The sequence below is a fragment of the Typopeltis vanoorti genome, chromosome 15 (genome assembly GCF_054136105.1).
Source record: "Typopeltis vanoorti isolate ZY-2024b chromosome 15, IOZ_Tvanoo_1.0, whole genome shotgun sequence".
Classification (NCBI taxonomy): Eukaryota; Metazoa; Arthropoda; class Arachnida; order Uropygi; family Thelyphonidae; genus Typopeltis; species Typopeltis vanoorti.
The window spans coordinates 62,992,772-63,006,947 of NC_143563.1; the positions used below are offsets into that span (position 1 = coordinate 62,992,772).

General features: G+C 32.7%; 1 protein-coding gene across 1 annotated transcript in view; it reads right to left on the bottom strand.

Annotated features, from left to right (window-relative positions):
• LOC150098812 (serine protease 33-like) overlaps positions 1 to 14,176 on the bottom strand; it is a 47,537-nt gene that overhangs the window by 13,385 nt on the left and 19,976 nt on the right. Inside the window, exons 2-4 of the mRNA XM_090405319.1 lie at positions 7,393 to 7,523; positions 6,993 to 7,187; positions 1,501 to 1,580 (exon numbers count right to left, since the gene is read on the bottom strand). Of these exons, the coding sequence (XP_090261445.1) occupies positions 1,501 to 1,580; positions 6,993 to 7,187; positions 7,393 to 7,492 (375 nt within the window). The 5' untranslated portion in view covers positions 7,493 to 7,523. The remainder of the gene's footprint in view (positions 1 to 1,500; positions 1,581 to 6,992; positions 7,188 to 7,392; positions 7,524 to 14,176) is intronic.

Sequence of the window (14,176 nt, forward strand, 5' to 3'; positions counted from 1 at the left end):
TAATAAAGAAATAAACAACAGAAATAACATAATAAAGAAATAAATAGCAGCAACCACAATGTTTCTATCGATACCATTACACCGGCCGTAACGGGGAGGGAAACCGGTCAGAAGAACACACGCAATTTATATACCGAGTATACTTATAGGTCATAGGACTGACCAGCTTCTCGTAGGCTCTTAAGGGTCTGTTAGAACCGTTGGTAATGATGATCGATGACATTTGCTGAAAATTATAACATTGTGGATGCTGAATGGTAAGATTATGGAAAGTTAAATGAACATTTTTATTCTATGATGTTATCATTCAAAGCAGAGAATTTTTTTCAGAGATAAGAGACAAGCTGTCGATTATAATGTTTCACTAATGATATACTCTTACATAATACGAATATGGGTAATTTTGTGATTCCATGCCATTGCTTCTCTAGATGGAGACTTAAATCTCCATCTTATTATTATATTTATGAGCAAGCAAATAAATAAATAAACACGCGGTACATTTTAGCTGTAATTTTTGTAAGACCTTCATTATCGTTAGAAGATTAGTGCCATCTAAAGTCCAAAAACGACATGAAAATATGGCAGACGACTGCTGTTAGTTTGATCTGTGAACTTGTGATATAATTTAGTTGACAAGAAAGTTTTACATTTAAATAATAATAAAATAATAATAATAAATAATAAAATCATTAATAATAAATCAATAATAAAATAAAAATTAAAATAACAACAATAATAAAATAAAAATTAAAACAACAACAATAATAATCTTCGAAATTCAAAGTTAAATTTTCGACAAACCTCCTTTTATTCTAATCAACATCATTTAGAATAAACCAAACACTAAATTTATAGTTCTTAAATTTTTATTGGCAAAATATGACCACTAATGCGGACACTGCTGGGAAAATATTTGCAATGTCACAGTAAAAAATCCACAGTAAAAACTATGTGAATGAACTAACATAAAACTTCAATAGATTAAGATCATGTTTAGTTATTTATTATTATTTTTTAAAATTTTTACGATTTCTCCAATGGTTTCAATCATATTGTATTATCTTGGTGTTGCTGGAGTTACTCCTACTAGAAATAGAAATACCGCGTTCTAACTCTTTTTATAGCATTTTTTCCCAAGACTTTAAGATTTAGTAATTTACATTGTTTGTATTATAATTGTCTTTCATGTTTTAGCCAGTAAATGTAAAACCTTCTTGTAAACTAAATTATATCATCAACTAACAGCAGTCGTCTGCCATATTTTCATGTCATTTTTGGACTATAGATGGCACTAATCTTCTAGCAATAGTATAAAATACAAATCACAAGTATAAAATACAAATAAAAATAATTCAATCCGTTATTTTTATGATATGTATCCGGAAAATACATATAGGGTAAAAGGATAATTCAGATGGAAAAATAGCGCAGAAAAAATAAATAAATAAACGCCAACAGCGTTCTTAAATTTTCCAGATATTCTTTACAGACACCTACTTGCCAAGGAAATTCTCCATATTGTGCATCTTGACCACCTACAATACGACTCTGAGGCTTCCAAGCTGTTCGCCCACATACTGAAATGAACAAAATTATATTATATTTAGTCTTATTAGTTTTATTTGCTATTTTTACTTAATACGTTTATTACCGCTTGATTTATTTATGAATTTACTTGTGCTTATTGTCATTTCAGAGTTCCTTTATATGTTTTCAACTATTATTTATTGATAATTATATGTATAAAAACAAAACAAGCACAACATTATAGTTGAAAATTTTTTTAAAATGATTTTAAGTTTATTCAAAATAATTTTTACATTTCAGTTTTAATATAAATTAAAACTAAGGAATTTTAGTTTTAAATTTAAATCAAAAATTAAAAAAAGAGGATTACAGCATCAGAATTTGAAAAAAAAAAAAAACGGGAGAGAAGAATACTGAAATCTATTCATTCGAAGACAATTATACTGGGGTCACGTGATATGAAGTCAACTTCTCTGTGTGTAACTGTATATACAAGTAGCCTATTCGCAAAGATATTTCACTTGCAAACTTACATATGCTAGGGGATATGGATGATGACAAGAAATATAATTTCTTGCGAATATAACCTTTAACCTGCTTACTATACTAAATGTATGATAGTTATTATAACTTTCAGACGTGAGATCTATTTAAAAAATGCATAAATAAACTTCCTACGAACATCACACAATCGTATGTCATCTTACTGGTGTATTTCAAACAATCTCTCAAAATTGTCAATAAAACTAATATTAGTCTAAGCAAATTTGGTGAAGATAAAATCAATATACTCTTAAGTAAACAAAGATATTCCTCATAAAATATATGGGAATTAAAATAATATTTTTTTTTGAAAATTTAAAATAAATCAAAGAATAAAAATAACAGTTTTTATAAGTTTTAAAACACCAATTACAAAATAATATATCTGTCATATAAAAAAATTAAGTCAAGTCAAATCAAAATAGTAAAGTCAAATAGAAAGTATTACTTTGCTGTAATTTTTTTAAGGTTAGATTTCGTGTTGTACCTATCAAAAACTAGCAAAGTAGGTGGTTGGGTGCAATTTAAAAGCATTTACACATTAATGAGTGTTTTTGCACTTTGCCCAATTTTCACAGGAGAATTAAAAGAATAACATCAGCCAAGTAGTCTCTTGCTTCCAACCTTCTGCTTCCTCAATATTTGGCTTGCTTTTTTTTAAATATGAATTTTAATAAGGAATCACTTTTTTTTTTTTTAGTTGAAGTAGGTAAAACAGTCGCGGAAGGAATCGTCGAAACCAGAACCATGCGATATTTAATGACATTTTACGATGCTCTTCTGATTCCTCTCATTTACAACAAACGCTTTCATTTTGGTCCAATTATGAAATTGTCAAGAAGCCTTTAAAAATCCTATGATAATCCAAATCTGATGGAAAAGCTGTTAAATGATGATGTGCAAGAGATGTTTGGATCACTTCCAATTTCAAATCCCCTGCGTACTCTTGTGTCCTGAACCAGGATGTAATCCATTATCCATTGTTATTTTAATATGAGCATGTAAATGTACTTGCAAGTTTTTTCCCCCTTATAGGAGTTCTATTTTTTCCCTTATAGGAGTTAAGAAAGTTCACAGTCAACTTCGAACAGGAGTTTCAGGAGATCACATTTTGGCATTAATGATATTTGTAATAAGGCTAATCATTTATCAAAAATAGACAATTAAATTGTTTATTTATTTACTTGCTACTGTCATTTTTAGAAAGATAATATTGTTAGATAATATTATTATACTGTTATTTTAGATAGGTAATATTAAAGGTGTTTGTAAAAACAAAGCATCGGGTAAAATTTCTGTAGTAGAATAACTATTTCAGATAAAGAGAGCGCACAGAAACTGATCGAAAACAATATCCAATTAAACTAGTGAAACTCATATATTCATATATTAATGAAAGATACATGCAAGTAAAACTCAACGGAATTGTCATCAAGGCGCAAAATTCTGACGGGAGTACCTCAGGGTTCTTTTCTGGCCCCAATACTTTTCACAACTTACATGGCAGATATTCCTCTCAATTCAAGAACAACTACTACAACTACTTTATGCCGACGACACCGCTCTTCTAGGCTAGATCGCTCCGCCCTCGCCTAGCAATCACTAGACTCCAAGGAAGTATCAATGAGCTAGCAAACTGGTTCACCAACTGGAGGATTCAGGTGAATCTCCCTCAAAAGCTCACCCATGCTGTTTTCAAGAAGAAAAGTCTGCAATGAAGAAGACATCCTGCTCTCTGGTCATAACATCCCATGGTAATCCGTTAATACCCCAAATATCTTGGGGTATTAATGGATAAGAAACTCCTTTTTAACAAGCACATTAATCTCATTGGCTCCAAAGCTTCCAAAGTAATAGCACAGCTCTACCCATTCATCAACGGTAAGAGCAAATTGAACCTACATAATAAATTGCTTCTTTACCGGATGGTAATACGTCCAGTCATTACCTACGCATCACCAGAATGGAGTCACACTTCAAGATCAAACATTTCGAAATTACAGAGAATCCAAAACAAATGCCTTAGGATGATCCTGGATGCACCATGGTTCATCAGAAATTCACAGATTCACCGAGAAACCGGCATTCCATACATTTCCTCCTTTCTTCGTAATCTTGCAGAAAAATTCTTCGTGAAGTCAAGTTCACATTCAAACCCACTAATTGTACAAGCTGTCAATTACAATGAGACTGATTACTACAAACACAAAAGACCGAAGGCTATTCTTCTCTCAACTGATCATAGCTAACACAACTGCCCTCAGAGGGCGAGCTTAACTGCTCACAAACCTCCCATTCCCAAACAACTCTCATTACAGATAAAGGGGAATATGAAGAGCACTAATGCTTCACCCATCCTGTCAGTAATGTTAATGGTAAAAAAATGGTAGGAATATGTAGGTGGTGATCTTGATTAATCGACCGTGAGATGCGGTGATTAATACCCTTGTAGGGTAATGGATGGCAATGCTGTAGCCAATGAAGTTCTAGCTGAGGCTCGGCTATTGCTGTTACCCTCCTGCCATGATCAGAGCTTTAATAGCTCAATAGCACCTTATCCCTACACCGTCCTCTACAGATAACGGGGAAGATGAAAAGCATTCTTGCTTCGCCCCTTTAAGCCAGTCCTTATAAGGACTATAAGATAAGGAATATGTATTTATATTTATATATTTAGGCTTTCATTATAACCATAAAATCCTGTGTATGTATATAATGAAGATTATATATATGCTTGTTATTTCAGAGTTTTAAAGGAGATAGGAAAGAGTAACTCCACCTTAAAAAAAAAAAAAGCTGTAAATTCTTTTAGTCGAGTTTTAATCTTCACTGGTTCTGAGAGGGGATATATTCTGGATTGGCCTTTGCTCTCTGAGTAATATACAGTTTTGTATCTCATTTAATATGCAATCTTACAGATTGTTTGAACAAATGTTTATAAAATAACGTTTCAACATAACAGAATATATGGCTGATAGATATGAATATATCTATCAGCCATATATTCTTCCAGATATAAAATATATCTGGAAGAATATATGGCTGATATATATATATTCATAATTATTAACATGTTTACAAGAGTAAATACAATGAATTAATACATTCCTTCTTGTTACTTCCATCGGAGACACAAACGCACAACCAAATCAAACCATAAAGTTGTATTTCTGCACGTATTTTTGGCAAAAAAAAAGATAAATATAACGCTAATAACTTTATATTCTAAACGGTTCACAGTTATATTTTAAATAGTTAATATATAATGTAACATAATATAATTTATAAAAGATAATATATAATTAATATAACGTGGATAATTTTGGGGGGGAGATAGACTGAATCCTCGACTCTTTATTCCTTCATCTGATTGAAGAAAATGTGTGGATGGGGTATTATTGAGCTAAAAGCTCTAGTCATGGCAGGGCAACGGCAATAGCCGAACCTCAGTTAAATATAACTAGCTATAAGGGGCTCGCCCGAGCCCTTTGTTAAATTTTTCTCAAATTTGCGAAGCCCTTGTTCTTCTTGTACTTTTTTATTTTTTTAAAAAACAAAACAAAACAAAACAAAACATAATTTTTTGAAATATATTAAGTGACAAACTCATACGGTAACCTAACAAAGTGATTTTATTAAATAAAATATTATAGTTACTGTTACTACCATGTATCGAAGACCGATGCTTGCTCGTCTAGTCAAAGCTACCTTGGCTTGCTCGGTTGTACGAGCTTCCAAGTCCACGCAGCAGCATTGTGATTTCATGCGCGCACGTGGCCATTTCACGTCATCTCACTCTATTGCTTAAGCACGGGCCATACACAGTCAACGTAGCTCTAGCCAGTGAGCTTCAGCCAGTCTTTACAAGTGCGCATGTTGCTTGGGAAAATTCCCCGTAGTATCTGCATTTAAATATTGGCATTGATTTGTGGTAACCCTGTATGATATATCCATTAACGATAAAGAATGGTGCCTGTGTAGCATCATTGTTTATCATTAATGGAAACGGAGCTTTCATTCATAGCGCTAGGCCACCCGAGCGCCATGGGTGAAAGACTGTTATAAGATCCATTCCCGTCGTCAACTTGAAGAAATTTTTCTAAGCCTTTCTTTGGCCAATTTCATGAGTAGTCGATCTCTGTCACAGCCAAGCAAAGTTTTTTTCTCTCCCTGAAACTCGGAATTTTTTTAACCCTATCTCAAAGAATTTGCACTATCACAGACAATAGTACCAGTGTTAAGATTTAGAACTATTAAATGATAGCAGTTGTCTGCCGCTCTCTCCTGAAGTGCTTTGATTCATTGATAACCTGGACTTATTATCAACGAAGACTTGAAGGATGGTGACTGGCTACCTACCATCAAAACGTTAGTTAGGGCTAAAGGACTGCACTCTCTTTAAGGCATAAAAGGCATTAGAGGATATTTTTTAATATGCAAATCAGTGAAAATAATTAATAGGTAATATTATCCAAAATTTGCAATGGTGGGCTACTACTCTTCGAAATTTTGAAAATCCTGTTTAGATATGAAATTACATTGTCAGTGAAACCCTTGCTCAGTCTCTGTGAAAAACTGCTAGAGATAATGAATTAAATTTTCACACACTGTTTCTCTTTATATATTATCAATGTGAAACTGCACAGTAATAATAATCCTGTCCTTAGCAGACACGCTAACATAAAATTATCAAATACATTCAATTTTGTTATGTATCTCATAACAAAATTGAGTGTTATTTTTCAATTTATTTTCAATTTATTTTTATTATTTTATTATTTCAATTTATTTTCAAATTATTTTCAATTTATCGAATACATTCGTATTTTGTTATGTATCTCAAAATTAAAAGATAAATAACAATAAAAAACAATTAGCGGCAAATTAAATGCACATAATATCCGTATTAAATTACTTACACTTTTCTGTATTCAGTGCCCTTTGATTAAAGGTGGAAGGTCGTGTTCTTCTGACACCTTCAGTTCCGTAAACGCAACAGCTATGAAATAATCTACCTCCACAAGATCCTGCAGTGGCTCCTCCAGTCAGATAACAGAGGAGGGTAAAAGTACAAACGTGTTGAACTCCGTTAAAAATGCACGAATTGGTATCGTCTGTCACGGAAAAGATAATTACACATGAACTTAAATAAGCATTGGCCTGAAATGGTTAATTGTAAAGAATAAAAATATCAAAAACAGTTTGTCTAACTCGGATTCAAATGGAAAAGTGAGTTTATTCAAAGTTTAAAACTGTTTCTAAAACTGAAAAAAAAAAGAAAGAATGAAAGAAAGAAAGAAAGAAAGACACTCTCTTTACCTCTTTGAACTGCTAGTCGGATGAAAGCAGAACTTAATTGGATGTAAGATGCCAGTAGTAATATTATAATTTTTCTTATATCCCATATTCTTATGCGCATCTCAGGACACCTCCCATGTGCTGGAATGAAACTAAAAGAGATAAATAATTAAAAAAATCTATTACGACAATTATCTTAAAATTATAAATACTTTTTATAAATTGAAATCTAGTGAAAACAGTATCAATTAACTTGTTGCTTTGTAAGCTTCTTCTACTCTGCAAATTATGAGTGAAGGATTTTATAAGCCAAATGTGAATTTTAAACAGCTCATATTATTCATATATCCATCTTGGCACTCTATCTTTCTGACTAACTTGTCCTTACATACTTGAGAAAGGCTCAATACAATATAGTTTCTCTAGATGGAATTTGAATTTTGCTCTTTGCCCATGCAAATGAAGTCTGTGTTCGAATTGGATTTTTTATTCCTCCTGGAAACTCGAATTTTTTATCCCAACTCAAGAAAATCGCCCATAGACGAACACTATTTCAGACAATAATATATATAGTGTTAGGGATCACGAGATGGCGGTAGGTGTCTGCTGTACTCTCTTCGGTGGATGCCATTGATAGTATTAGGAAACTATCTCTGATTGGTTAAGGATGGCAACTGGCTGCTCCAATTTTCAACAGTTAGAGTTAAGCAGCATCCGTTTGGCAAATAAAAGGCGTTAGCTGATTTATTTAATTTATTTTTATCTCATGCAAATGAGACGTAAAAAAAGCCTCTTAGCATTGGAGACATTACTTAACGAGAGAGACATTACATTACTTAACATTATTACTATTCAAAAAAATCTTTAAAAGTGAGTTTCGATCGAGTAATTAATGTTTGGATAATTCTTAGTTTTCTAACTTTTAAAGAACTAAGACACTTTTGTTACCTAAACATTACAGTTGCACCTGGAAAGTGAAACACAGAACGTCTCTTTCAGAATCAATATCACAAGCAGGTTTAGTAGCTGGAGATTTAAACTGAAGGATATTCAGACACGCATGCACGCACGCACCTCACCCTACCTCCACCCACCTAACCACACACACACACACACACACACACACACACACACACACACACACACACACACACACACACACACACACACACACACACACACACACACACACACACACACACACACACACACACACACACACACACACACACACACACACACAAAATAATGTTATTACTGTTTGACATAAAGAAAAAAGTTGAAAATCATAGTGTCGAAACTTAATATTTCGGAACTAGAGAAGACTTCAATGCTGATTGTTCGAATAAAGAACTCTGCCACGTTTTTACTGAAAAAGAAATGAATGCGATTTACTGTCTTATTTAATTTATTACTACTGATTTTGAGATATCCTCTCATAGGAAAAATCTGTTAATAATCTACTGAAAAGAATAATTCGATCTAAAAATATTTTTATGGTAGAGGGAAATATGGAAAAGCGTCATAATAACGACACAAAAATGTCTTCATTGCTATAAAATCAAAAATATGTAGAAAGAGGTTTAAATAGTCGTTATCTATTAGAGTATGATTGAAAAAGAAGAACCAGTTTGCCTAAGTCATTGTAGCTGAAAATCATTTCCCACAGAGATTCGCGGTGATTTACTTTTAACGGAGGTTAGCAGTCATGCATTTCACAGTTCTGTTTGTTTATTTAGCCTTTTTAATTTAACATTCGGTTTCCGAGTAATATGAAGAACTATATAGGCTTTTCTCTACAGAAAAAAAAAACAAACAAACTCGACTTTGAAACCTCTTAAGTAATAAAAATAATCGATAGAAGTTGTGAGCCTCATTCTTGAGCTTTTTGATCTATGACAATTAGGGATCACTATAATCTGTAAGTGATTTTAGTTACAAAGACTTGGGTTCAAATCTCGTTGAGGACTCAAGACTTTATAAGACCTTTCAACGTAGAATGAGTTAGACAGTCTCATACAGAGCTGGCCTGTTTCCTGTGGAAACTTAAAACTGAAGCACCTCCGTAGCGCAATTGGAAGAACGACAATACATTGCTCCCGTCGATTGGAATAGGCCTAAGTTCGATTCTCGTCGCGACGGGAGGAATCTTTATCTGGACGATTTTCAATCGAAGGCGAGTTAGCCGATCTCATATGGAGGTAGCAGGGTTTTTCTACTGGAAACTCAGGTTTTTCATCCCGCATACAGACAAATCGGCCCTTCAGAACACACGTAATTTACAGACAAAAAATACTAGTTGTGGTGGTGGTGGAGGTGGGCGGTAGATGGCGTTGATGGAGATGATTCGTAGTAGAGGTTCAGTGTAGTGGTTGAGACAGTTGTAATAGTGGGTGTCCTCCCGCGATGAGTCTTCGGACTCCTTGGAGGTATCAGGAATAATAATAATAATAATAATAATAATAATAATAATAATAATAATAATAATAATAAGCTTGGGTTTTATCCCGCAAATTATTAGCGCACCACCCAGACGAACCCACATGATTAAGAGACTTAATACACTGATCTTATAGTCTTAATTACTTCTACCGTTATTCACACAACATCTTCTATCAATGATAAAGACTAGCTGCCAACTAATTTCCAAACGTTACAGCTAAGAAGTGATTACCTATGTCTTTAGGATAATAAAGGATTCATTTTATATTTATTTTTATAATTACAAATCTCCTCAACAAAATCTTTCAAGTTTTTGATAGCTTTTATTATATTCTTTATTATTTTATTTTATTTTTATTATATTTTTATTATATTTTATTATTTTATTCTATTTTATTTTAGGATAGCTTTTATTTTGATATGGTTCTAGCTTGGAGAAAGTTTCTCTAGTTAGTAGGCAACTAGAATCGAAACTATGATGGTCTATGATAAAAGTTGCCAAGGAAGCCATACACGACCTGCATAATTTTTTGACATTCATTCAAAAAGTTTACTCTCATATCTGAAGAAAGTTTACCTTCTTACAGACTTGAAGATTTCTAAAAAGCATTCATGAAAATATGACCAAGACTCGATTTACTGGTAATAAGTTACAAGTAATTGACATTATTTTCTTGGGCCATTTTTCAATGACAAGATGCCATTGGCCAATTGATTGTTTGTTGACTCTGAGAAACTTTTCAACATCTATATATTCTCCAGAAACTTCAGAATCTTCCATACATTTAGTATCCCACTTTTTTTGAATCAAATTCATATCATAATCGTTTCATTTTTAGAGGACATTGGATTAGATTCATCGCAACGTGTTTTGCACTTATACCACTTGAATTTCATTAACGCATTTTTTAATTACTGACATTAATATATCAGCAGCCATTTTGTTTATACATCCTTGTACTGTTTGCCACGGTTACTCCCATCTGTGTGATTTTAAATAAACAAAAAATGCAAAGTGATAATATTAAATTTCCTACAGTAGGAAAAAGCATGGTGACATCTTTCCCGGACATCTTAGAAGTTTTTAAACAAATCCGCTGACAGATATAAACAAAATAAGGTCAAAGACATTTTTATCCCAAGTTGTGCAGTTTTTACAAATGATAAAGTGGAGTATAAATATAAATTTCTTAAGTGGCAGAGCATGCTATAAATGTTAAAAGACCAAGGAAGTTTGAAGAATTAAAAAAACGTGCAGATACAGACTATATAAGAAGCTAATTTCCTTAATTTTTGTTCTGCACATACATTTTTGCATAAATTTTTATTTCCAACATTTACTTCCCTAACAACATTCAATTCGAATACAATGACCTGAGGAAGCGAACATGCTGACACCTATGTATCTCCCTATTTTAACCTATTTACATCAAACTTTGTTTTTGAATCTATCAAAAAAATACATTGTAAACATTTGATGTCGGTTGAGATCCAATCCACACAGAAGTGGCTGAACCCAAAAATGCGGAAATTATAAAGATTCTTAAAAAAATAAATTCAAAGTTCCAGCATGAACGCAAATAAAGATAATGGGAATAAACATAATTGTTATTGCATCATCACTTCCATCATTAACAATCCAATGAAAGTCAATTGAAATAACTGAAATATAGGATTGATTTTAGATACGAGCTCAATATGCATTGAATTTTTCGCATCCATACTTAACTTGTAGTTTAAGTCAATCGGACACATCGATTTTTGATTTTTTTAAAGCTACAAATATTTTTAGAATCAAATTCATACCTAAAAAGTTGTCATTTGTTATCGTAACATGTGATAATATATTGGTGATAGACCGAATCATGTCTAAGGACAATGTGACATGCCCTGATTCTCCTCCCGTTTGACACGGAAATCTCTGAAGTTAGTGAAGCAGAACCTCTACACAAAAGTTCTTTGTAGAGTTCGGAGAACAAAACAATAGAAAGAAGGTGCTTTATTTTGCAAGCACAGAATTGCTACAAGATTATCTATTCCAGAGTACTTCCGTTATTTTTCGCCGTTTCTTAAAAAATATGATTATCTTCTAAAAGATCATTTTAGATTATCTTTCTTTAATCTATATGTTGAAGAATTGAGTATTATGATATCCAAATATTATGGAAAACAGTTAGCACATTCTTATAAATGAATATATTCAAAGTTTACACATATGAATAACAACTTCTTTATTAAAACTGGCCCACTGAGCGAACCATGGGAATGACCGGAAAACTTTATGAGCAGCCCCAGATATAATACACATGCGACCTGAATTCATTACACCTATCGCGAGCAACGCCTAATTTTGGTTGAACTTTTCTGACCTTGTATGGTACGAGTAACCATTCCTGCTGTGTTAACGAGATCATTAAAAGAAAGGAGTACCAACTGCTTTTGGTAGTTCATGTAGCTCTGAAATTTATGATATTATAACATTTAGATAAATATTTAATATCATTTGCGAAAACTGAATATCAATTTAGCTAATTTAATTCATTGATTTTATTAATCCAAAATCTATTGCTTTCTACAGATTATTCAACAGTGGTCTGAGGAGTGTATATGCTCACACAATACGCCATTTTCTGTCAAATGGTGCAGCAGTAAGTCGAGTTGGTGCACGAGTTGCAATACTATCAATCTACAAAACAATCAGTTACAGATAGTGGAAACACACACCTGGGCTGACAATATCAACTTTCAGTTGTTCCACGCTCACGACAGGGCTAGAGTATGACAAGTGTATCATGAATTAACCATACTGGGTGACATCAGCCATACAGGCTGACATTGGTGTCAGCATATATTCTTAGATATGTTGTCTTCTGATGTAGGTGTAGAGATATTTGAATGCCATAATCTAGTTGAAAATTGAGGCAGACCATTTGCATCCTTAATGCTTAATTTTTATCTGTCTGGTAAGCATTACTTCCGATGGGAGAAATTTTTTTTCGCCGAAAGTATAAGGAAAATAAGCATAACTTTTATGGATGACAAAAAAGTTTGACTCAATTTATTGCTCATGTATAGTTTTTTACTGATATATTATTGTTGTTGTTACTGCTACGTTTTTTGTGTCAGATATAATAGTCAATGAATAAATTTAATACAAATGTAACAACATAAAAATTGCTATCATTGCTATTTGCATGTATCGAAAACTATTTTCTCTTCTGGCTATCATCAAATTATCCCCTCCCTTATCCTGACCTTGTTTATCAAGTGCCGTTTACTTCTCACTTACCTGATTTTTGGACATTGGCCCTTCTACTAAGATCGGAATTCATGAACACATAAAAAACAAATTAGAATCTGACGAATCTCTCCTTTCATCTAGTGTTATTGACACTAGTCACAGATTTAATCAAACTAAGATACTCCACACAAATCGATTTAAATTTGAACGTTTCTTCTTGGGAATATGTGAAAGATTACTTCACGACTCAAATCTAAATAATGTAGACTGCGCGCTAAGATCCGACTTTTGGGATGTGATCTCCATAAACTTATTTTTAATAATATACATAAATAAATAATTTTTATAAATAATTATTGTATTCTATTTAGATAATTATTACTGCTCACTGTCTTCTTTGAAGTTGTTATTTCTCATACAGCTATGACCAATACTCGAGTATTAGATGCATGCTACGTGACTTATGACATTCTAATTTTGTTTCTTATTGTTTATTATACTCTCTCTCTCTCTCTCTCTTTCTCTCTCTCTCTCTCTCTCTCTCTCTCTTTCTCTCTCTCTCTCTCTCTCTCTCTCTCTCTCTCTCTCTCTTTCTCTCTCTCTCTCTCTCTCTCAAGATACTCTTGTAACAAGCGGAGAAACAATAGGGGCAAGAAATCGTATGTCTACATGTGTTTAAGTGTTATTCATTTGTCGGTTGTTACTACTACTACTACTAATACTAGTTCGCACAGCCATGGATTCCCAGGACTCTTCCATCTGTATTTCACCATTTTTTAAAAATAATGTACGAGTATGCTCGTTGGGAAGGAAAACCTCGAATTTCTAGAAGACCTACTACTACAGTTCATTATGCATTAGCTAACCTACCTTCAACTGAAAAAAAAGAAGTTCTCATGAAGATTCCTACTTCAATACGAAATTCTGATTCAGTTTTACAGCCGTATATCGCTAAATATATTTGGAATTATAATGATCGTGATGCTCATATAAAACATCTGAATTATCTATAAATATTTGTTTTAAAAAAGCTACTGCATTCTCAGTTCACATATACAGGGTGTTCGGGATAAATTTGACAGTTTCGTAAGGAAAAAGAAAATCTTCTTTGTATCTATTAAA